The sequence below is a fragment of the Mandrillus leucophaeus genome, unplaced genomic scaffold (genome assembly GCF_000951045.1).
Source record: "Mandrillus leucophaeus isolate KB7577 unplaced genomic scaffold, Mleu.le_1.0 Scaffold188, whole genome shotgun sequence".
NCBI lineage: Eukaryota > Metazoa > Chordata > Mammalia > Primates > Cercopithecidae > Mandrillus > Mandrillus leucophaeus.
This window is the reverse complement of record NW_012101898.1, coordinates 3354915-3381314: the sequence shown is the minus strand read 5'-3', so window position 1 is coordinate 3381314 and position 26400 is coordinate 3354915. Positions and strand designations below refer to the sequence as shown.

General features: G+C 44.2%; 1 protein-coding gene across 1 annotated transcript in view; it reads left to right on the top strand.

Annotated features, from left to right (window-relative positions):
* Positions 1-26400, top strand: part of CTNND2 (catenin (cadherin-associated protein), delta 2) — a 1004786-nt gene that overhangs the window by 962028 nt on the left and 16358 nt on the right. Inside the window, exons 21-22 of the mRNA XM_011978063.1 lie at positions 21875-22001; positions 26310-26398. Coding sequence (XP_011833453.1) covers positions 21875-22001; positions 26310-26398 — 216 coding nt within the window. The remainder of the gene's footprint in view (positions 1-21874; positions 22002-26309; positions 26399-26400) is intronic.

The following is a 26400-nucleotide window of genomic DNA, read 5'->3' as shown; positions in this document are numbered from 1 at the left end:
AGATGAAATATGAAACTATAATTGGCAACTTCATTCAGTTCTGAATTACATACTACAGATTTTAAAGCGTGAATTAAGGGAAAGAAACTTGTAGACCAAGTCTTGAGAGGCATTTATGGAGTTTGCACAATTAGGAGGTAAGAGATAAGGACATTATGGATAAAAGGGAAAGCGTGAGGGGAGAGATGGAAATTGGATTGAGAGTTACATGTCCGTGGAACAGAATTCAGCACCATCTGTCATGCTCATTTTCTTATCATACCCAGGCACAGAGGCCAGGATGTTGTTTCATTAGCTCACCTACTTTATGTTACCTAGAGAGACACATTCTGATTCAGATCAGAATATTCTTCTAGCAGGGTGTATTGATTGATATAAAACTATGCTTGATTCATGCTGCATTTGGAACCAAAGCATATTTATATCATCGGAACCTTTGACTTTTGTGAAGCTTGGCCTTTTGCGTTATTTTCCCCTAAAGAAACATCAACAGGTGTAGGAGAATGTGATCACTTGCAGGCTAAAGAATGCATCACCCTTTTAAAGCCAGTATTTAGATAACCACAAAGAGAACTTCAATGTTCTGTGTCATTGCAGAGGATATTTTCTAAAGGAAAAGAGGATGTGCCATAGGAAGAGACTGGATGTCGGGGTACAAGAGAAGCAGGAGATGGAAAGTTCTTGTCTTTTTTGAACCTTGGGACTTAAAAAGAAATGAAGTGACTGAAATAATGGGGTGCTTATGTTTGACTATGGTTGGGGAACTGTCAGGATGGCTGGTTTTGAAGGACAGAAGATGGGTGAGGGGGAAGACATAGAATTAAAATATTGTAGAAATCATCATGTATAAATTCTTAGATGATACCTTAATAATCTGCACAACATCTCCAAGAAGTACTTGCATTGGTTGGGACACAGGCTAAGTGTCTAACAGAGAGACCCAAAACTGTAGGAGCTGAGACTACACATGGATCCCTTTCCCTCTTACGGAGCCATACGTGCTCAGGCAGGTGGCCCAAGGCCAGCAGGTGACCCTGATACCTGTCGCATTGCTTTGCCTTGCAAAAGAAATGTCATTCCGGCCTGTGTAAGCAAAGGACCCTGGCTCTGCCCACTTCTCATTCCAGCCCATAGGGTGAGAGAGGGGAGAGGGGAAGGCAAGTGGCACAGAAGTTGCCAGTGTCGGGCTCACACCCCGGGGTGAGAACTCAGTCCCATCGCCACAGCCTCCTGCCAGGGAGGATGGGAACAGGGGCAGCATAACTGCTGCAAAAGGTTTGTGGCAGGAGAAGAAAGGCAGTACCATTCCAAAAGTCGTTTTCTTCTCAAATGGCTTTAATGTCAGCTGTAATCACAACCTAATGAGGCATGTTATCCCATTTTGGGGTAACTGTGATCATCCAAAACTTCTTACTTGTATTAAGCAACAATCTCATTATTTGCAACTTCTGTACTCCGAAAGCTGTACTGGAAAAGTCTAATCTCTCTTCTCTGCAGTAGCCTTCCTGGATTTGAAGCTAGCCATCTTTATCTACAAGGTCATTTCTTTTCTAGGTCTAAAATGTGTAGGAGAGGAATAGAAATATCCTCCCTCACCCATCGCTAGGTTCATGACTGAAGCCCCTATAATGAAAAGCAAATTATAGTAACAAGAGAGAAGGCATACAAAATTATCTGTATAATTAGATAATTACATGAGATAGTTACATGCCAATTAATTACATGAGAACCTCTATAAGGAAATAAAGGCCTAAAGAAACAGATAAACTTGTGTATTTTTATGCTTAAGTCTGATAGAGAGTGGACACCCATGGAGAAGTCTGATTGGAGGACAAAGGGGTATGATCTAATGGTGATAAACGGGGGGATCTTCCAGATTCCTCTCTGTGCCCCTGTGAGTTCAGAGATAAGGATGTTCCTTTGCTCCAGTATAAGGAGGCACCTCTCGAATGAGGGTTTTATGACCTGCTTAAGGGAAGAAGTATGAGAGAAAGGTGAGAGAAACCTTTCTGCCTTTGTGGTTTTCCCAAATGCCAAGGTGCCATATTTGGGGTTAGCATGTCCTAAATCCCATCACATGCTAAATTCTAATATGTCAGCCTTTCCACAGCCTTCACCATGCTATCCTTTTTTGCCAAATGCATGTAAGTTTGTTGGTGTCCCTTTGGTAATATAGCACCCCAAAATGAATGTATTCCTCCAAGCTTGTTTGAAGCAGAGGAGAATAGAACAGACTATGCTTTCCTGATGCGGGACACTCAACTTGTACTCATAAAACTGGAGATCACATTGGTGTCTGAAAGGCTCATCCTACAATTTGGTGAAATACAAAGAGTGGATGGCCAGGGGTTCATGGCACAGCCCTGCCACTTACCAGCAGCATGGCCTTGGGCAGGTGACTTGAGACCCTCTGCCCAACAGTGTAAGAACTGACTTCGGGCAGTCCTCTGGCCACTTCTGCTGAAGGGTGGAACACAAAGAGTAGCCCTCTGATTTACCAGGTTTCAGATGCGCTAGGGTTGCTTGGCAGCTGGTTATCTGTACCTGATGAGCAGCCATTCCTGATGCAGAGCCTCCAGAAAAGTAAACGACCTCTTAAAATGGTCTTTGGCTGTTCTTATACCTGGCAGCATGTTCTCTGGAGGCAGCGGGACAAACCCTCGGGTCTCTGGAGGTTTGGAAGCCTGGGTCGCCATGGTGCCTTCCTTCCACTTTGTGTATCCAAGTCTGTATCTTTCCTTGACCTTTGCATCAAAGAACCTTCATAGCCTTTCATGAAGACTGCAGGCATCTCTCCCTCAATCCCACCCACCCCCTCCCTTGGTTTTCCCATCCATGACGGGAAAGCCATAATACTTGCCACAGTGGATTGCTGACGTCTCAAATAGAACAGAAGTCATCACAGCGCTTTGTAAAATGGAAAGTAACATATCCATGGGAGTTGCTGCCATTAGTTCTACAACATTTTTCCAAGCTGTTTGATTGGCAAGTGCCGTCTCTGCCATCCTGTCCACAGGCAGCTGAAGGTTTGGATCTGAGGATTTCATTTTGTCATCATCATCATCATCATCATCGCTATTCACCTCTGCCTACATTTTTACAGCTCCTTTCTCCCTGGTCTCTCTACTCTGTCTCCTCTAGTCCCTAGAGGCCTATCCAGTGTCTGCTTCCCACAGTCTTTCTCCTTTCTCCCACGCAGCTATGCCTGCTGGCAATATTTCTATAGGAAACAGAGTCCCATGTTTACAACTGAGAGTGCTAGGTGCTGAAAGCTGGCGATCAGAATTGAGGGATTGCTACCTCCATACTTCCATGCCCTTGCCTCTCCGTGCACTGCTTGCCTGGAAGACAAGCCAGGCCATTCAAACAGACCCTGTAAAGTTACTATGGAAAGGGTCAGGGCAGTCCCCGTAAGTGATAGATGATTTTTCCAGTGTTCAGCTTATGGTCCTGAAGCTCATTTTGCTCTAAGAATCTCAAAGTGCTTCAGAGAGAACAGCATCCACTCAGTATCTCTCCGAGTGAATTAAAATCCATAGTTCAGGTAGGGCATAGTGGCTCACACCTGTACTCCCAGCACTTTGGGAGGCCGAGGTAGGTGGATCACTTGAGGTCAGGAGTTTGAGAACAGCCTGGCCAACATGGTAAAACCCCATCTTTACTAAAAATACAAAAATTACAGGCAGCGCACGCCTGTAATCCTAGATACTCAGGAGGCAGAGGTAGGAGAATCGCTTGAACCCAGGAGGTGGAGACTGCAGTGAGCAGAGATCATGCCACTGCACTCCAGCCTGGGTGACAGAGTGAGGCCCTGTCTCAAAAAATAAAAATAAATTATAAATAAAATCCATAGTTCCTAAGTGTATGGATCAAATCTCACAGGTAGATCAGATGTCAGACCCAACCTCTTGTTGGCAAGCAGTGGGGTTAGAAACCTCCTAATATTGATGGCCTGGTGTTTTTATGGTTGTGCCACCCTCTACTCCACCCCACATACAATGTTGGTATCTTGCACAGTGAGTTCATGTCTTGAAAAATACCAAACTGCCTGTGCTTGAAACAGAGTAAGATCATATTTCTCTGAATAGAGATACTGTATCTGCTCTTGCCCTCATGATGAGAGAAAGAAAACGTAAAACTAATCTTTCAATATCCTTCCTTTTATTGTCAGAGAAGATAGACTCTCGGGTTGCATAGCAAGTGAAGAATGAGCTTTGATGGGAGTGGAGTCATGCCCTTCATGGCCTGTCTCACACTAGGCTCTCTTTCCTTACCTCTCTTGGATTCATTTTATTAGCTCTTGCCGCCATTGCACTCACAAAACAAGAAATCAATAAGTAATTATAGATGGGTAAGGGAATGCCTGTAGATTTCCTCAAATGTCCAAACCAGAGTGGATGAAGGAGTAAATACAGCCTTTTGTCATCTTTGACAGCTTGCTTATGGGAGACTGATCACTCTACATAGATGAGCCAGTAGCCCATGGCCCTGCAAACAGAAGTGATGTTCTCATGTTTAATATCACTCCATTACCCTCATCTGCTGGACATTTGAAAAACAATACCATATTCCAGTGAGAATTAGAAAGATACTTTGAAATAATGTCGAGGAAAAACACAATATAGTCAAAATTCAAAATTTTGATGTTTAAGCTTTGCAGTATGAAGAGTGAGGAATACTGAAGGGCTTTAATATGTCTTCCAATATGTTGCCATTTTGTGAATTAATAGATTCTACTTTCTGGGTATCTAAGATAGGGATGAAAAAGTAGTAAATCCTCTATAGAAATAAATTAAACTACTAAATGTAGAGCTGTCATTTTATCAAGGAAATTGCTTAACGGGAATTTATTAATCTTTCTACTGTGCTGGAAAATTCTTCAACAACAGATTATTGGAAGAACATAAGGACTTTCGGCCAGATTTTAAAACAACCCAAGGCTAGTGTCCACAAGGTTTGCAATTGTAGCTCCTCAAGTTCTTTCTTTTCTAAATCACTTGATGTCAAGTTAGGGTAGAAAACAAAAAGGCTAAGGTTAAACTCAGCTACCATACTGTCTCCTCCATAAATCTGGACGTTGCTTGTTGATGTTTGGTATTGACAAAGAAGGTCTTTCTTCACGAAGTCTCCTGACCTCTCGGAGACAATTCTCAGATACTCATCATATGATATCTGTCCAAAAGCAAAGGCACAAATGGGAACAGAAGCAAAAATCAATTGTGCAAAAGTGGAAATCAATGCACATGGCAGTTGCTAAACAAGAAGTGACTAACTTACAGCTGTTGCTGGGATAGATCCCCAAGTCAGGGGAAATCCCATATAGCAGTACCCAAACTAAACACTTCCTCTGTAATTCCACCCTTTTACAAGGCTTCACTCGTAACATTTTGAATCAAAACCTACAAAAATACCCCAGAGACAAAAGTCAGAATGAAAGGACCAGATCAGGAGCTAGTAAACTCAGTAAGTTTAATGTAAGTCTACGTCCATTCTTCTTACTTACTTTGGGGCAATTAACTCAAACTTACTCCCTCGTTTTCTGGTGGATCCAATAGACTGGGTGATACCACATCTATGAGAACTCAGTGTGCTTGAGAGACAGCGTGATCAGTTTCTTCTCTCTTCCCAGCTCCATCTCCTCTCCCTCCCCTTCTCATAAGCTGCGGCTTCCCCGTCTCAATGCCTCCCAAGGTTGAGCTAAGTGGGAAAGGAGACTCAAGAGGAGGAGAGCAGAACCTGACCATCTTGGTTATATCCTGGCTCGGGTACACTCTGCCCATGGGAGATGTCTCCTGGCTAGCTCCATCTCTCATGGGGGCAGTGGGGTGGGTTGCTCAGAAGTACCACCATGCAACCAAGGACCTCCCAACTGGGGATGCCTGACCTCCTCAGCCATCTCTCTCAGAATTCTCAGTCGGCCTCAGACTACACACAGGCCAGGGAAGATACCAATTTTGTGCCCCTGTAGCTTTTGTCGTTTTGGAAGTCTATTTAAGAAGAAGAGTACACTTTATGAATGTAAAATTAGGTACAGACCCTGGAAGGGGCCCATGTAGTGGGTGGGCCTGAAAGTTCTTGGCTCCATGGTCAGTTCACCTCTGGCACTGAATCTCTGTATCACCCTGCTAATGCCACTGAAGACACCAGGCCCTGCCACCCCCAAACTTCAGGGAGCTCATGGTGAAACTTTTTACATAGTCCACTCTCTGGGCTTCTGGAGAGGGAGGGTGAGGAATCCCCAACCAACTGATTACTTCCAAGGAAGTTTTCACCACCAGCCACTTCCACACTCAGCCTAATGTTATACAATCTGGAGTTGAGTCATATGCTAATACTGCAGAACCCTATATGTCCAGTACTTTTGCAGCTCCAAGTGGAAGGTCTAACATTTCGAGAAAGTGGGGCAAGGGGGCATCTATTATTCTTTGCCTTGCTTGAGACCTTAGCCAGAACAGAGACAATAAGGAAATTACATTAATATCCTGGCATAGTACCTTATCACCAGTATTTAATTATCTACAAGTTCTCTAGAGAATCTGTTTCCTTGCCTTTTCCAGCTTCTAAAGGCTGCCTGCATTCCTTGGCTGGTGGCCTCCTCCTCCACCATCAGAGGCAGCAGTGCAGCATCTTTGAAATTTCTTTTTTTCCATCGTCGTACTGCCTGCTCTGTGACCGCCTGAGTCTCTCGTATAAGAAACAACCCTTGAGATTACATCGGGCTTCCTGGGATATTCACAATGATCTCTCCCTTTCAAGGTCCTTAACTTCATCACATCTGCAAAGTCCCTTTGGCCATTTAAGGTTGCATATTCACTGCTTCTGGGAATTCGGATGGTTACATCTTCTATGGGGCAGACAGCATTATTCAGCCTCCCACTCCCTCTCACGTAAAAACCTGAGTGTAATGGTCAAAGTCTGATATAACTTCTGCCAGAGCCAGGGGTTTGGCTCCTCCTAACTCCAGGCTCACCACCTCTGGAGTGTTGCCCTCATCTGTATTATCCACATTGACTATCAGTCTGCCCACATTGCAAACAACTGGAATGGAAAAGAGCCGGGGAGGGCATGCGTTTTTCTTTTAGAGACATGCCTTTGTAAATATTTGCAGTTCTTAATCAAGTGGCCACCTACGTCCCTCTGTCTAGGGGCTTCACTGAAAAGCAGAGTTTCTATTACAGGATGCAAAAGTGAAGAAAAGGCTATGGAGATGCTCATTCCCTGGACATCCATGCTATGTGTGCACCAGCACCAATGCTCCTTTTGAGTATCTATGCCCAGTTTTTATAAAAGCCACATTATTGGGAGATCCCACTGTGCTGTCATTTCACTGGAAATACTTCTACAATAATTACCAATTGGCTTTAACCTTGAAAACGGCCCCAAGTCCATGACTCCTTTGCCCTATGCAGGGAGTCCAGCTAGTTCGATGCAAAGAGAACTGTACATTTTCAGACTGTTTTGTAGCTAGAATAATATAAGAACATCAGCAACAACCAAGGGAAGAAGTAAGGTCACAGAATGTGGAACTGCCTCAGATGCTTCTTGCTGTTGCCACGTGTCCTGTCATAACCCCATGCCTGTGACAGGCTGCCAGCAGTTCCTGAGGTTAAAGCTGGGTGAACTTACAGTTCCATGTACATGAGAGAGCTGTTCATGGCGTCCTCACCGCCAGTGCTCCATTTAACTGGATGACATATTGACCACTGGTAAGATATGTAGCATAAAATAAAAGTATGCAGCAGTTGGGTTTTTCTCTATGCCAGTCAATGCGATAGTACCCTCATTTTCTTATTCTCCTTAATACCACGTGATTCCTCTTAGAGCAGTCCTGTCAATCCTACAAGCAAATGGCCACTCCTAGTAACTTACATTCATTCGTTCATTCAGTGCATATTTACTGAGTACCTGCTAGATCCTCCGCTCCCTTCTAGGTTCTGGACATTCCGAAGTGGGTGCATCCATATTGGGTTAGCTTTCCCCAATTACATAGTGGCATGCATTTTAACAACTATTTCTTGATAGTTTCACTTTATGCTTATTTTCTCCTGATACTGTCCGTTTTCCTCCTTCCTGTTTCTTCATCCTCTCCCTCTGGTCATTCTTCCCCTAGAGATACATACGCTCTTCGTGCTTCTATCTTACAGTGTTTGAAAAATGTCCTCTCCCCATCCTTTTCCATCTTCTGCCTTCTCACTTTCTGTTCTCCCATGGTCCAGTTTTCACAATGAGGTTTCCAGGAAGGTTGGAGTTCATTCATGGTGGCTTTCTCACTTTCTGTTGTACTCATCAACCCCTAGCAATCAGTCCTCATGCCTCCATGGAAGGGGCTCCTAACTGCAGCGTTCGATGAGTCTCATTGCCTGTGTGACTTAGGGAGGGCTCCCCACTGTAACACACAGACTGAAACATCTAATGATCCAACTACACGAAAGTTTATTTCTTGGTCCTATAGTCATCCTGGACAGGTGTTCAAGTAGACAGGTCAGCTCTTCTCCATGTGGGCACTCAGGTCCCAGACTCCTCCTTCCATCCGTGGCTCTGGCACGATGTAAGGCCTGCAGCTATCCCTGGCAACACACATGCCCACTGCCCCACCTCCGTTGGCTAGCTCTCCATCGCATGGGTGTGAAAGGTTGCCACATGGCAGGAGAGGCTGGGACGTGTCGTCTAGATGGGTATCCAGGAAGAAAAGGCCATGGACTGGGGAGGCCCTGACACATCTTCCTCTGTTAAACAGCCTCCTCCCAGGCTGCTTTGTCACTACTCTTATTTTTCTCTACCTGGCAAGCCGCTCCTTCTCAGTCTTTTTTGCCAACACCCTGGTCCTGGTCTTCCCTGCGGCATCTTTGTTTGGGACCCTATGTCTGCTACTGTAGATGATCTCATCTGCTCCCACATTTTGTTTTTTTTTTTGTTTTGTTTTTGTTTTTGTTTTCATAGAACCTGTCTCATGAGAACCTCACAGCATATAGGCAAGATCCGTTCACAAAGCACTACCATCTTAAGACAATTGTTTTTTAATTATACTTTGAGTTCTGGGATACATGTGCAGAAAGTACGGGTTTGTTACATAAGTATACACATGCCATGGTGGTTTGCTGCACCCTGCTCCCATGGTTTTTAAATGCATTTGAAGACTAGTTGTATCCACATTTATTTCTCTATCTGGTCTTAACTATTGAACACTAAACCCATCCATACAACTACCCACATGACATCTGCACTTAGGTAGCTCATCAGCTCTAACTGTCCATACATCCAGTGCTTAGCTCTCAGTATATTCCCCAAATCTATTCTTCTTCCATGGTTGCCCATCTCAGTAAATAGCACCTAACCCACCTTGTTGTTGTTCTCAGAAATCTGAGAGTTATCCAACTAATACTTCCTTCTTTCTTATCTCCACTCTATCTTTCGCAAACCCTGATGATATATTTCCCAAATATCTCCCATACCCAACTATGTCTCCCATCCTTACTTCCATCATCATCTGTCCCTGGTCCTGGTACAATATTACTGCCTAATTGGTTTTCTGGAATCAACGTTACCATCTTCAGTCTATTTTCCATTAAGCATTCAGAATATACTTTTAAAAATCCCGATCTGACCTGGCCTTTCTCGTGATTAAAACTCTTCAGTACTTTCCAGTTTCTCACAAAGTCCTGCTCACCTCCCTGCGCTGACTTCCCTCCACCCTGCCTGCGATCGCTTTGCCTCAGCCCACGCTGTTCTTGCTTCCCCTGGCTCTTCCTTTTCAGGCACAAAGCTGTTTCCACCTCAGAGCCTTGGCATTGCCTGGACACAAGTCAGTTCCTCCCCCAGGAATGCCTCCCCTTCTCTCCCTCCAAGCCTGGTTATTGCTGCCCCAGTGTAACTATAACCCTTCCAGAAAACTTCCCTGACTTTCTCCAGCTCTCTAAGGCTAATAGCAGTCCTTCCCAATAACCTGTACTTTTCCTTCATGGCTCTTTCCACCTGGCTATATGAAGCATGATGTGATCATGCTTTGAACACATGTTTCTCCTTCATCTTCCCCTCAACAGCCATGCCAGTCTTTCTCTGTTCTTGCCCTGTGTCCAGCATGGTGCTAGCTACTTACTAATTTTTATTGAATAAAAGCTACCCCAGAGTGTAAGCCTAGCAGAGTAGCAGAGGGCATGTTCAATGACTCTGCTTCCATTCACATTGTCAGAGGCATTTTTTGTTTTTGTTTTTTGAGAAGGAGTTTCGCTCTTGTTGCCCAGACTGTAGTATAATGGCTTGATCTCAGCTTACTGCAACCTCTGCCTCCCTAGTTCAAACAATTCTCCTGCCTCAGCCTCCCAAGTAGCTGGGATTACAGGCATGTGCCACCATGCCCAGATAATTTTATATTTTTAGTAGAGACAGAGTTTCTCCATGTTGCTTAGGCTGATCTCGAACTCCTGATCTCAGGTGATCTGCCCACCTTGGCCTCTCAAAGTGCTGGAATTACAGGCGTTAGCCACTGCGCCTAGCCTGTCAGAAGCATTTTGAAGTAGACTGGAATACAGAGAACTTGAAGTTGAGACCCAGGGTAAACATCGAATTTGTTCACCAATGATGAGTATATATGTAAAATAGCTGACTGTTCAAATGACATATTAGAAGCTAGACATTTGGATTCCTAAATCTGAAGACTGGACTGTTTAGTTTTATCCTGAACTTAACTTTGCAGTACTAATTGAAACACAGAGGACATTGTTAAAACTCATCCAAGTCAAATCTTTGTTTTAAGGCCTCAAAAGCAAAGCCAGGGAGGTAAGAGGACTGGTTTGGTCTTATTTCAACTTCCCAGGTGTTTTCATTTCTTTGTTTGTTTTGGTTTTTTGCATCCATTGGTCCCTATTAACTCCTAGCGGTTAACAGTGGTATACTTTCTTCTACTAAATCATATATATTTTTTCCAAGTTTTCAAATCTTCTTGGTTACAATGGTTCTTTAGAATTAGCCCAGTAGCAGTAAATTGAATTCCTAAAGCAGATTTACACAGTATTTGCTTTTAAAAGATGGTGTTGCACAGATCCTTATGCTTATATGTACTGTACCTTTAAGTATCCAAATCAATTTAATTAAATTTCATTAGAAGCAACAGAGCTGAAACAAACTAATGAAAGCTACTGGTATGTCAGGTGGTATTTATTTGTACATTAAGCCACAAATACTCCCTTTTGGCCCTTAAAATTTAGTTTAAATATTTAACTCTAATAGCTTTTGGAATTGTTGATGGAATTAGTTTTAATGAATCTTTAACAAACAGTTTACCTTAAAAATAGATGGAAGCTTGTTTTATTACAGCAGAGATGAACAGAAGGTTTTGTAGTTAAGCAAAATCTGGCTTGGTCTTTAGTCACACAGACAGTGCATCAGAATATTCTGCCTCCCATTTATTGTATTTAATACCTTTTCTTGAAATAAGGATGTATATATATAAATACCACTAATTTGAAATATTTTTATTCTCTGCTTAATGTGATTACATTAATAGGTTTGTTCCACTCAAAAATGACTGGAAAACTGGTACAATTCTGAACAATCAAGCTTTTGATACATGAGCATTAATATCTTAGTTGGTTACCTAAGGGAACGACTTCTGTTTTGACTTTCGTTTGAAAAGTAGGTCCCCAGCGAAGTAATCTTGCTTATGAATGTAAGTACCAAGCCCTGAGTGTTACAGCTGATGCATGGGTGAGCTTGGGTTGCTAAAAGCCCAACAGATTTTTACCACACTTTCCTTTATATCTCAAGTCACTTAAAAAAAAAAACATTAGAATTGACAAGCTTTATGGGCTGTAGAGCCTCCAAAGACAGCTAAGGTGAAAGGCTTGTGTTTGTGACTTCGGTACCAAATAATCTGTACATGGCCACTGAGGAATCCTTGCTTAGAGGCCAAATAAATCTTGCTAGATTAAAAAAGTTCCAGAACTGTTTAAAAACCAAGGAGAAAAAGGCCATAAACGGGCCAACAGTATCCTAGTCATTATTTTGCATTCCAATTAATATCCCCAGTAGAAATAAACAAGCATTGTTCATTTTCAAAGTTAATTGTTTATTGAAGTTCCTAGGTCAGAGAAGTCTCTTACAAGAAAATAGTTGATGAATCTAACTTCTAAGGATAGAGGACAAAGTTTCCAAAACTCTCTTTGGAAACAAAATTATCAATAGAAACATCAACATTGACCATATCATCACAGCTGTGGCTATTCACTGGGTCACCCACCATCCCATTGGGGTCAAGTTTCTAAAAGTTGTCTTCCAGGAGCAGGATCAGAGGCCACCATGCACGTAACTCAAAATTCCATTTTCTGCTAAATCTCATCTGTTGAAACACATTAATAAGGATTTGGTATTCAGCCTATTTTCTTTCCCCCATAATCACCAAATCCACTCAACCTTCATTTTAGCAGCCCTTGAAATATTTACTCTCCCCTCCCACCTTCTCTCTAAACTCTATTACATGGAATGAGCCAACTTCTCTCTCTAATCCCCTTTCCTCCACTTCCATCAAGGAGTATCCTTCTCCATCCTTTCTGTGATTCAGCAGAAGTAGGGTGTTCTTACCTGCTCAACTCACAATGGCAGGATGTCCCTTGATAGTCAGAGGGAGGTGGGAGCCTTGGAACACATGGGTCATTCTCATTCCATCACATCTAAATTTTCTCCACCCTCTTGTTGACATGCTCTGCATGCTTTCTGGAGCACCGACTGGTCATCACTGTTCCCTGCCCAGTAATATTCCCACAAGGTGACCCATCCAGAAACCAACCCCTTCAGTTTAGTAGGCACATTCTGGAAGCAGGTGTGGACTGCTGTACCCAGCCCTAAAAGAAATTGGGGCATAGCTAATGAGAAAGGTAATATACTCTCCCTTTTTATCCAGTTTCCTGATTCTCCTAAGGATCTGTGTTTGAGGGGAACTGAATGCATTTGCCATGAGCAAGTACATCTATCTTCTGAGCTCCATGGGGCAAGAAGCACTGGAGGTGGAGGGACAAGCTGTGTGCTCCGACTGAGTCAGTACCCACCCAGGGGCCAGAGGTGGCAGAGATAATGATGCTTCAAAATTATTTTCCAGACTGGTTAAAGAGGAGGCAATTGTATATACCTCATGGTCAGTGGAGAGAAATTACCATTTAAATATGGTCAGTGGAGAGAAATTTTCATTTAAAATAGAGCAGGCAAGCCAAAAGCCACTTTTTTTGTGATTGTCGTTAGGTACTCTTTTACCTAAGCTAACACTACCTTCAGCACAGTTGCGAGTATGTCATAAAAGACAGATCTACCAACAGCAGAAGATGATTCTGATGAAGTTACTCTGAGCTACGATTAAAAGAAAAAGGTTCTGAAGTTCTGATTGTATTTATTTGTTACAGAATAGAGTGTAAGAACTGTGGATACTAGCTATGAAACATGTGAAATTGATTATCATTTCATTTTACAATAATTAATGCTGTCATCTTAAATCATTGACTCCAGCTAGCATTTATTAGGCACCTCTTTGTTCCAGGTACTATGCTAGATACCAGGGCTTCAGAAATAAATGAAGCACCCTTGCTGCCTCACAGCTAGGAAGACAGACTGGATTGCAAAAGTCTGTAGTGTGATGTAAAAGCATTTTATTAGTATAATGGAAAGAAAACTGGTTGCATTACTGAATGCTCCCCACAAACCACGGTGGCATAATTTATTTGGCAATAGTAACTGAATGAACATGCATTGCTTGCCTCCTGTTTGCCTCATACGGAACCAAGCAGGGTAAGATTTAACAGGCAGAAAAAGACAAAGTGCCCTGCCATGTCATAGAACTGCCTGATCAAAGGTGGGGATGTTTGAAATTGAGTCTCATAAGCAGTACATGCTGGGTGATCAGGTGTGATTGGGGTTCAGTGTGTGTGGCACCTCTCTGGCCTGAGATTTTGACCTGTTTTGTTGCCATAGTAAGTCAACCTTGGGAATGGAGACTGAAGGGTCTCCTGGGATTTGGCACTTTAAAAAATGTGCCCCAACTTGTCACTGATAACCTGTGCAAAGAAACCCCAAGCCAGTGGTTCACAGCCCTGGCTGTTCATTAGCATCCATTTGGGGGAGGAGTGGAGCTTTTGAAAATAAGGATACACAGGCCCTACCCAGAATAACCTAAGGAGAACCTCAGGGCTGGGGCCCAGTCATTACTATTTTTAAAACTCCCCAGGCTGATAAGTCACATCGCCCTTAATGTATAGAAAAGAAGCTGAGACAGAGCTTGCCAGTAATTGGAAGAGAAGGGCATACTCCTGACAGCTCTCTAATTCCACCTCTCTATCTGCGGAGACATCCAGGGTTAGCAAGTCAAGTAGTGAAAAGATATTCATGAGAACAGTTTTGAGCCTTGCCAGACAGTTCTAGCTCATCCCCTGCATACAAACCTAACAAACTCCTGTGCTCATCTGAACTGAATGTCATGCACTTTATTTGTTTGTTTATTTACTTATTTATTTATTTATTTGAGGTGAAGTTTCACTCTTTCGCCCAGGCTGGAGTGCAGTGGCACGATCTCGGCTCACTGCAACTTCTGCCTTCCGGTTTCAAGTGATTCTCCTGCCTCAACATCTGGAGTAGCTGGTATTACAGGCACCCGCCATGACGCCTGGCTAATTTTTGTGTTTTTAGTAGAGACAGGGTTTCACCCTGTTGGTCAGGCTGGTCTCGAACTGCTGACTTCGTGATCTGCCCGCCTTGGCTTCCCAAAGTGCTGGGATTACAGGCGTGAGCCACTGCACTCGGTCACACAATTTCTAGAATAAGAAGCTATGGCTCGAGTGTGTGTTGTCCTAACCGCCTGTAGACCCGTCCAAATGAAAGCTACTTAGTCCCCTCATTCAAACTGTTAGTAGAAGTCTCTCTAGTAATACATTCTTCTTGGCGATGTTTACAAGATGTTCAAAAATATAAAATGGAGAGCGTTATAAATTCAGGGCGCTCAAAATACATAAAAAGAAGACCTGTATCAACTAAACAGACTGACCACGTCCTAGAAATACCGTGAAGACCAATGGTAGTGGGACTGTGGGGATGAACATCGCCCGATTCTTGTGCACTCTGAACCATTGGAAATGCCCGTGTGGATGATTGTAGCTTTGGGGAATAATACAGTTTCATAAGAAACACATTGGAAACTTGAGCACAGAGGCTGAAAGTGGTGGAAGGACAGCAAAGGGTGTAAGATAAAGAAAATCAGATTGTTCCTGGTGGCAATTTAAAGTTCAGTGACTTTGAACTCGTCTTCTTTCTTGGATTTCTATCTCTATATACTTGGAACAATTTAACAACCTCCAGTTTTAAGTGTAATGTGTTAAAAATAACCAATTTGAGGCACAGATATCATATCACATTTTTGACAGCTTAGCTGGGTCTTCAGCTGAAGGGCACAACTTCTGGGTCATTCTGTTGAAGGTGAACGACAGATAGTAAAAGAGTTCTTTATCGTCAGTAGGAAGGATTCGCGGCCCTTTCCCGGTTACCGTGGCGATTCTTCACTCTCCCTGCTCCTTCCCTGAGCTTTCTTATCTAACCCCTATGAGTTGTGCAGGTGGCGCAAAGAAGAGCTAAGGTGAAATACCCAATACAACAGAATTCACAAAAGAAGTCTCTGGCCTACAATAAGTTAATATTTTAACAAGAAAAAACAGTGACTAAAGAGGCAAATATTGATTGAAAAGATATGTGCCCGAGTTGTATGTACTTATGTGAACCACCTCCAAGCCTTTCTGAGTGACAGTGGGAAGTAAATGAGTAATAGATGGGTTGCTAACTGGCTAGATAACAAAAATGTACATGGTTAGTGGAACAGAAGGAATGTCAGCTTAGCAATAACTTTCCCAAAGAATCTCTATCTTCATTTCCCTTCTTATTTAAAAAGCAAAACATTATTTTAATTGAATGGCTAAAGATTTTATACAATAAAAGATGAGGAAGGCCATGAGATTTGTTCTCAAGTAGCTAATTATTCCTCATCACTGTGTTTGTAATGGGTGTTGATTGATATATACCATGGGCCAGCTGCGCCCTAGTCTCCAGCATCTAGTGTTCCATGAGTTTCCATGACATTTGGCAGCTGTTCCTCTGTATCTGTGGGAAATTGGTTACAGGACTTCCCAAGGATACCAAAATTTATAGGTGCTCAAGTCCCTGTTGTATTAATAAAATGGTGCAGTATTTGCTTATAACCTTCGCACATTTTCCTGTAAACTTCAATCATTTCTAGATTACTTATAATATGTAATGTTAATACAATGTGCTATGTAAATAATTGAACTGTTTAGGGAAGAATGACAAGAAAAAACAACATGCACATGTTCAGTGCAGACCATATTTTTTGCAATATTTTCCACCCTAGGTTGGTGAAATGCATGGATGTGGAACCACAGATACAGAGGGCTAACTGGATGTGGCGTCGGAACTAACATTTTAAAAGTCCTTTCTGGGCATTGTTGAGCATAGCAGTGTTGAAGTTGTGCAGTTTCGTCACTGTAGCCATCACTCTGCATCGATGAATGAGAGAGGGGAGATAGAGAAAGTCACCTCTTCTCACAGCACACAAATTTTGTGTTTGTCTCATTGCAATGTAGAAGGTATTCTGTTCCTCCTGGGGCTCCTGAGCTGTGGGTCAGGAAACAGCTCTAACGAAGACCTTTTTTGGGTTTTTACTCTGCCCCATTCCTTAAGCTCCCTTCTTCCCTCCATTCAAAGTGCCTGTACCCACAGGCATGCAGTCCCTGGCCATCCTCAGAGGGGTCTGAGTCAGGGGTTGCTTCTCTGTTTCTCCCACCGCACTCCACTCTCATCACCCTCAGGTGTATACTAACCTCATCACCTACAGACAAGTTACCTGGGGGACCACATTTCTGCCAGGCATTCGCATTTTCCACATTGGATTTTATAAAGGATTTGAGTTTTTTGGGTGCATCCATATAAGAGTTCCTTTGTAAGCAATTTTGTTATTACATTCACTCTTCTGATAGTTCCAGAAATGTAAATACTTAAATGGTTGCAGTATAGTCTAAACATTATGAAATCTGAATTGCTGAACAACACATATCTCCAATCACCTGCATTAAGACAGCAACGCTAACAAACATACTGATGTCTCACCAAGTGAAACCAGTCCTATAGCTGTGCCACATTTAGGCCTAGTGTGTCCTTGGGACTTAGAACCTAATATTTAGCCAACATTCATATTGTAAAGTACCTTGTTCACCTTTAATACCACACAGATTATCATCACATTCATAACCAAAGAAGCCAAGGTTTTGGCTAAAGGACTGTCCCGAGCCACTAGTTGGAATCCCAAAGCATACCTTCTACATTGCAATGAGACAAACATAAAATGATCTGTCCCCATTCAGTCATATTTAGGATTTTTGACGTCTACAAAGCATTTCCTTCAAAAAGACAGGGATTAAAAAAAAATTTTTTTAATCGTTCCCATACATAAGTAACGGACACATACAGTTTTGAAATATCTTCCACCCTGCACGTGTTTTTTGTAAGACTGCTCCTCCTCTGTGTTTGCTGCCACCCTCCAGAGGATTTCAGAGAACACCTCAGAACTCCGGTGGAGACATTTTCTCCTACCATGATACCTACCGTTCCCTGACACACCCCCACCCTTCCCTAAGGAGGCATTTATTTGTACCTTATACCCTTCATCTCTCATCACCTCAGCTGTCACAACCTCATCACAGTGGTCACAGCCTCCCGGGACGACCATCATTACCTGGACCCCTCGATTGAAGGCTCTGAGCAGCCAATTATCCCCCATATATTCCACCTGTCTTCTGTCCACCTCCCATTTCTTTTCCCTCTTCAACCTTTGGTTAAAGATCAGCAAAATTGGCCGGGCCCAGTGGCTCATGCCTGTAATCCCAGCACTTTGGGAGGCCGAGGCAGGCAGATCATGAGGTCAGGAGATCAAGACCATCCTGGCCAACATGGTGAAACTGCGTCTCTACTAAAAATACAAAAATTAGCCAGGCATGGAGGCACATGCCTGTAATCCCAACTACTCGGGAGGCTGAGGCATGAGAATCGCTTGAACCCAGGAAGTGGAGTTCGCAGCGAGGCGAGATCACGCCACTGCACTCCAGCCTGGTGACAGAGCGAGACTCCGTCTCAAAAGAAAAACAAAAAATCAGCACAATCCCCTGTGTCTGTTTCACAACCCCCTCTTCTACTCATCTCCTGCCAGCCCTGAGGACACTGCCCCCCAATCTCCTCCTCGAGGGCTGTTTCATTTCCCACGCACCCTCCCTCCCTTGTGTCCCTGGAGGTGGAGCAGACGTCCTTCTTGGAACAGTTGTCCTTCTTGCCCCCTCCTCACTGCTCTTTCAAGAAGGATCTCCACTCTCCTCCCTCAAGCAAACCCCCGGCACCTGTGAAGTATCCTCCCAACAGCCTATAGCCTTCATAAGCCCACCAGTGCCCTGATCAATTTACACTCTCCATATCATCTCTAGCACCTACATTTTCCTCCCTACTGGGCTTAGCCTCTGTGGGCTTCCGTGACGTTCCCTTGTCTCTCTCTCCAAGTTGCCTGATGACCCATCAACTCTACCCACTCCACACCTGCCCTAGGACAGCTGACTGTGGCTGGAGAGAGGCACACATGGATGCTGACCAGTCAGCTCCTTTTCGGTTCATTGCCACAGCCTCCAGCTCCTCCTGGCACCCTAGCCACTTGCCCTGGCCAGTCAGCTCACTCCCCACCCAACTCAAGAACCGCTCCACATTCCCATCCCCTTCCTTCCTCCCTTCCCTTCCTCTCTCCTCTCTGTTCTCTAAGCTCCAACTCTTCCTCAGTCTTAGCAGATGACCTCACTTCTTATTTTCCCTGAGAAAATGCAAAAAAAAAAAAAATCAACAGTGAATATCCTTATCCTCCTGTCACTCCAGCTACCCGTCTCTTCCCCATGTCCATGGCCACAGTCTGACTGTTTCTGTGGCCAATGACCCCATTGCTCTTATTCACCTTTCCTGTCTTGAGAATGTTCTTCCTGCCATTTTTCCCTTTCCCTCCTATGTCCCCAGGTTTTTCCTTCTCTGCATTGAGTTATTCCCATCACCACATGAAATACTGCAATATCTTCTGGGTGGTCTATGAAAAACCTCTCTCCAGCCTCACTCTCTTCAAGCCCATTTCTCCATTTCCCTTTATAATAAAACTTTGCCAAAGGCTTGTCTGTACTCACTGTCTCCCCTTCACCAATTCTCATTATCTTTTGGGCCCGCTGGAGTTAGACATTTACCAACCTGACCAAAGAAAGCACTTTTGTCGCCGGCACGAGGACTTCCTTCCTCCCAGAACGCCGGGCAGCTCTTGGTCCTCCTCGGTATTCTGTTGGTCTCCTTCTCCTCCTCACGCATCGCTCTCCTGGTCTTGCCTGACGCCACAGTCACACCCTCCTGATGCTCCCTGTGGTTCCCTGGGTTCCTTCTTGGTCTCCTTTGAAGCTTCCCCTACTCTTTGCACCCTCTAAATATTGGAATGTCCCCAGGCTCACTCAGTCTGCCTTCTGCTTTTCTTTATTTGCATTCGCTTATAGATTTGCATCCATTCTCTTTGCTTTAAGTAATATCTATATGCTGACGTCCAAAATTCTGCCTCCAGCCCTGAGATCCCAGTTTGCAGATCCTGCTTCGTTCTCTGTCCCTCTTTGGTAACCATATACGTCCCCATGAGGCAGTCCTGGTTCCACTCCCTAAAGCTACTTCCCTCCCTCCTATTGTTCCTGGCTCAGTGAAGGGTACCTCAGGCCGCTGTGGTTCACACCAGAAGCATTGATTCCTCTTTCCCACACCAATAGCCATGCCACCAGCAAACCCTCCAGTGTGGATACCAGATCTGCACACTTCCCACCACCAGCACCCTCCAAGCCTGGACCATCTCTCCTCTGTCCAGCAGCTCTCCCAAGCGGCTTTGCTGTGGCTACTCCTCCCCAACCTGTCCTGGACACCCAGAGCTTTCCTGTCCTCCTGTCCCACTGCTCACTCCTCTTCAGTCCCAGGAGCCTGTTCTCACACCAGCGAAGCTGTTCCCACCCAGGGCCTTCACATCTGTTCTTCGCTTGGCTGGGAAGCCCAGATCTGTGTCCCCAGGGTCTGGTTCAATTGTCATCTCCAGGTCCTGCTGCAATGTTAAGGTTCCCGACAGCATCTTCCTGACCCCACTCCACAAAATAGAGATGCCAGCATCCTCACCCCTACTTTTCTATCCCCACCCACTCTATCCCCACATCACTCCTCCATCCCCGCCCCCGCTCCTCCATCCCCCTCCACCCCGCTCCTCTATCCCCGCCCCTGCTCGTCTATCTCCTAATCCTGCTTGGTTTTTCCTTCCAAGCTCTTGTTAGAATGCCACATGTTAGTATGAATATATTTTTTGTAACTTCTGTATTGTTTGACTTTCGAAGGCTCAAATTCCTCCTGTGGAATGCAGATTATAGTATCCATTAGTTTGGTTTCATTTCCATTAGAGTAATACATCCAATATTACTGACATTATAGCAAAGGAAAGCAGGCACTGTCCCCGCCCCCCCGCAGTTCCCACTTTATATTGGCACTTGTTTTCCATTCTTTAACTTTTTATTCTGATAATATTTAGACTTTTAAGGGGCTCAAAACTCTATCAAAAATCATTGAAAACATAAATAGGTGAGTTAATAGAAAACAAAATGCATACTCATTTCCACTTTCATGTCTAATTCTTATTAGATACACCAAGACTAATCTTTGTGTATCTAATTCTCATTATTCCTGTTCTACTTGACTGATAGGATAAAGCCAGAATGAGAGGTGCGTGATTTTAAAAGATACTTCCCAGCTTACTTACTAGGTGCTAACTGTGTGGCAAGATTCTCTGAACAATCCCAAGAGAACAAAGCATTGAGCCCCCTAAAAGTCTAAATGTTATCAGGGAAAAAAATAAAATATCTAAAAGAATTGAAAGCAATGGCCTCTGTAAAGGAGGATTTGCGGGTGGAGCAGGTGACTGCTTTTCTTTGCTATAATGTTAGTACTATTTAACATGTTACTTGGAGAAAAATAAAATCTATTTAAAAAAGAAAAAAAGACTGGAAGGAAATCCCATGACATGTTAACAGGAGTTCTCTCAGGTGGAGAGAATGGAATTACCGGCTATTTTTATTTTCTTCTTTATGCTTTGTAAATTCACAAAATAATCTGTGATATATTTATGTGGTTTTTATAAGGAAAAATAGTATAGATGCTTTCTGTATATTAACTAGATATTGGAAGCCTAATGGAGGCTTGGTAGGATGCATTTTGAATATGCTCTATTTTGAAAAATATCATTCCTGGAGCAAACCAGCTTGGAGACAGGCAGGGTGGGGCATTTTGGGCTGGAAAGGGAGGACGCTGCCCTGGATTCTGGTTGCCAACAGATAGGTCCTGGGAGCGAAGGGGTAAACCCTTGTGGAAAATATTGAGGCAGTGGAAGAGGGAGCCAGGCAGAGCTGGAACCAGGTAGGCAAAAAATAGACACTTTCCGGGTCCCCTAACATTCTGAGCATCGTATTTTCATCGAAGTAAAAGCTTCCTACCAGAGCAGGTTTCTAAAGAAACCATTTATTCAACATTCATGAAGGAAAGCAGGCCCTGCCCACCAGGCTGGCTGGAGGGAAGGAGGTGTGTCTTCATTCATATTTGGCTCTGTTCACCTCGATGAGGGCACAGAGCTTCAAGAACCTCTTTTGACACAGTATAGAAATATTATGCAAATCCAGATACTTGGCACTTAAAAATGTCTGGAGGTGAAGAATCACTCTGTCTTGCCCATCTAACAGGAGCGTGCTGTGTTTTGCAGGATGGATGGTCACAATACCACTTTGTAGCCTCGTCTTCAACCATCGAGAGGGACCGGCAAAGGCCCTACTCCTCCTCCCGCACGCCCTCCATCTCCCCTGTGCGCGTGTCTCCCAACAACCGCTCAGGTAAGAGGCTGCCGCACTAGCCAGCCAGGCTTTATTTCTCTTTGAGCAAAGACCCTCCTTCCCAGTCCCAGGGCCAGCCCCTACACAGAGGAGAGCCTTCCATTCAGACTTTTGCTAGAAGTAGGAAATGAATCTGTTCTTTGTACTGTGGTGGCCACTCTGTGTTTTGTATACACAGACTCAGAGCAATCTCCTTCTCTAACAGGTTCCTATGCATGACATGCATGTAATAGACCTGAATTCATGAGGAACGAGTAGTGTCTGCAAATCAGGGGTTTCCATGGACAATTTTTCCAACTTAAAATAGTTTGAGTTGGCTGGGCACGGTGGCTCATGCCTGTAATCCCAGCACATTGGGAGGCCAAGGTGAGTGGATTGCCTGAGCTCAGGAGTTCGAAACCATCCTGGGCAACATGGCAAAACCCCATCTCTACTAAAAATACAAAAATTAGCCAGGAGTGGTGGCGCCCACCTGTAATCCCAGCTACTTGGGAGGCTGAGGCAGGAGAATCACTTGAACTCGGGAGGCCGAGGTTGCAGAGAGCCGAGTTCACGCCACTGCATCCCAGCCTGGGTGACAGAGTGAGACTCCATCTCAAAAAGAAAGAAATAAATAAAATAAAATAAAAATAGTTTGAGTTGCATTTTGTCATAATTGGGATAAAAAGTAGAGGAGACCAAATGTGCTTTCTTCCTTCAGTGTGATATACATTTGACACATATCACTGATGGTTTCATAACTCTTCCATATCTAATTAGCTTTTTTTTATTAACAGTAAACCAGCAGATGCCATGGTTTATTGTTATTATTAACAATAAACCAGCACATTCTTATCATAGCCAACTATAGCTTCTAAGTCATTCCATTTATTTTTTCTAATTTTGTCACATTCCTATTGCTTAAATTTTGAACTTCTTTTATTTACAAAAATACTTTATTTTATACCGTTTTTAATTCACGTTAAGGAATGCCAAAAATCAGAGGAAAGATGACAGGCAAATGTGAACACACCATTTAGTAATATAAATGGCATAAATTTGCTGTTTTCCTCACAGTTTAAGTTTTTAAAACTTTTATTTTGATTTCTGCATTTTGATTTTGTTCTGAGAATGAAAGATGGATAACAAGTTATATGCACCCACACAGACACAGCGATGTAGGCTTTAGTTTATGAAAGCTTTCTTCCTACTCTTCTTTGCCCTGTTCCTGCTAAGGAAATTCTGTTCACTGAAATGGCACCTGGGAGGACCTGGTGGAGAGCATTGCCCAGCAAAGTGGTCTTCCTACCCCCAAGAATGATGGTTGCATAACTCCATACCAGACTGTACTGTCAACATGATGAGAAATGAATGGCCAATATCTGACTGAAATAAATGGCCCGCTCCCAGCCCTGTGAAAGCTGGTCCCTTTAGTGTACTGTCATTGCTTATCACATTTAGTCCAACGCTTGGTGATGATCAGGAACCCCCTGTACCTGTGGAAACATCCACCCATCTCAGAAGCACGGAGGTGGCCTCTTAGGCCTCTTATTTCCATAATTCCAGCAGGCTGAAAAAGATAAAGTACATGGAGTGTGGGAAGCATATGGACTGTGTCTTTTGGAAAGCTGTAGTTATTAAGAATTACAGTGAGCCAATCAGTGTTATGAGAATGAAACGACATGATGGATCGGCAAGGGCTGGGAGAGAGAAGTAGCCCTTTCTGGCGAGCAGGCAGGGCTGTGTTCACCCAGCCATGTCAGCCAGTGCGCTGCCTCAGGATTTCCTAGGCAAGGCACATCCAGACACCTAATAAACACTTGTTTGCGTGATTTGATTTTTCCCAGAACTTAATCCTGATTTACCGGAGACTTGAAGGACTGCTGCGTGTGAGGTCTCAGGAGATAATTACACACTTGATGTAGTTTAATAAACACCACCATCTGGGCAATATTAGATTCTAATTTTAAAAGCTTTGGTCAACAGCCTTTAAAATATTGTCCCTTTGTGATTGTGTGGCAGTAATTCATAAAAGGCTAACCTTTATTAGGGAAGACCCAGAGGCAAAAGGGCAAAGGCAGGAAGAGAGATTTTCCTGGAAGAAAAAGATGGTGAACAGAAGAGAAGGGAGCAGTAGGTGGAAGAGGTGAGCGAGGCACCAGCGAGCAGGCAGGAACTGGATGCAGAGCCCAGTTGAGTGACAGGGCTTGCTAAGGACTCAGTTGTTCTTGCAGAGGTTCCCCTCTCCAAGCAACAGAACCCAATCTTCATAAGACACAATGGCTGCCCCTCAAATCTCCCCAGATTCACATTCGGGACGGAGATGGCCCATGTCCCAGCCTTTGTCAGTCTTCTCCCCTGGGGCCTCTCTTCCCTCACATCAGAGTCTGGGCATTCTCTGCACCTGCACAGGGTCACCATGGATCAGTCCTTGATCACGTCATTGCAGCTCTAGGCTTGTCCTGTAAGTGATGAGGGTGCTGCAGCTGTCCAAGCTGCGTAGTTTTCTTCGCTGTCTGCCACTGGGTTTGTACCCAGGGCTTCTGGCCAGCCGGCATCGGTTGGGGTTCAAGCCTCAGTATTTTTTAAAGGATTCCAGGTAATGAATTCTAATAGGCATCCAGGATCCAAAACCCCTGAGGACTTCAAGAGCTGAGCATTGAGGCATGATTTTATTTTGATAGGTTTGAGAGGGTGGCCACAACCCGCTGCGTTTACCTTCCCAGCACTTGGTTGTGGTGTCTGTTGGGCACTTCTGCATCTCATTCTAGTTTACTTTGACATCCATTTCCTCACTCCATTGAGAGCTGCACAAGTTCGGGAAGAGCCACATGATCTGTGTGTCCGCCTCACACAGTGGCTAGCACAGTAATTTGTATATAGAAGATACTAAGGGTGACAAACTGAATCACATGACTCAGACAGTGACATGAGAGGTACCTTAGGGGGACCACAGACCCAGGGAGCAAAGGGACCCTACAGAGGGTGTGAATGATAAACTGGAAGGTAAACTGAGGTTTGGCTGGAGAGGCGCTTTGAGACTAGCAAAGGAAAAAGGGGTTTATCCTAAAAATCAGAGTGCTCTAGGGATTCCTAGCCTTAATAGTCATCAGGTAGGCTCGGTAAATATGGATTCTGAAGCCTGTCACTGAAAATTCAGACTCAAAAGGTCCAGGATGGGCTCTGGGCATCCATAAATTCTCAAGTGAGTGTTGAGGGTAAACAAAGCTCTGAAGCACTGCCCTCGGCTACGGGAGCTGGAGAGAGCTTCCTGACAGAAGGACATGGCACCTGAGCTCTTGTGGAGCCGGACACAGCTGCAGATGCCCACAGGGTGGGGTGCGCGACCAGCTGCCCCCTCACCCAGATGCACGGCTCCTCCCCACCTCTCCCAGTGCCCCTCTGCACTGGCAGGAAGGTTGAGTTGCTGCCAATCCATTCAATCACTCATGAAAATTCAACCTCCTTTTATTGACTTCCTTGCCTCTGAGTTCAGCTTTTCCTCTCTTCTAGTACAGTTTGTTAAGGACTCCCAGCAGGATGCTCCAGTTACAACCCAGCACTTTAGAAATTGGTGCAAGAGGAACGGCAGGGCTCAGCCTCCCAGTAGGACAGGCAGTGAGTGGCCGAGGTGTAAGGAAGGCGTCAGAGATTATTGGGGTGTTTATGCAAAGAGCTGGAGCAAGAATGCCCTAGCAGGAACTACAGCTGCCTCCATGCCCCTCCCCAGCCCACCCCAGCCACAGACAAAGAAGGTCTTTGTGGGCTTGGTTATTTCTGCCCCACAAATCATCCTACATAGAGAGCTGTTTCCTCTGACTTTTTTAAAGGCAATTTCTAGGTGACTCAGTGTTTAAGTAAAACTGCATTTATTTTAATCAAGGATAAGTCAATATCAGTAATAGATCTTCTGAAAGACATCTAATTAAGGAAGGGAGCGTGGGAAGGAAAGGGAAGGAAAAGAGAAGAGAAAGGAAGAAACCAAGAGCAGTCTCATTGCTAAACTGCCCCACACACCTTGGGCAGGTCATGTCCCCTTCGTGATCTGTCTCTCAGAGGAAGATGGCCCCAGGATGTGGTCCCCAGTTGCCAGCCTCCAAGTCCTGTGCCCCCTAACTATAAAGCTCCAGTTGTCACAGTTGAAGGAATGGGGTAGGGACAAGAGCCAAAACTGCCAAAACATAAAAATTAAAAAGAAAACCCATGAGGTCCTCACGTAGGCATTGAGAGATGCGGGACGATGCACAGGGAGGACCCTGACTGTGTGGAAGGTACACACACGCTGTGGAATGAGACGCAGAAAGTCACCCTTTTGATTTCTTTATGTAGCAAGTGCCCCAGCTTCACCTCGGGAAATGATCAGCCTCAAAGAAAGGAAAACAGACTATGAGTGCACCGGCGGCAACGCCACCTACCACGG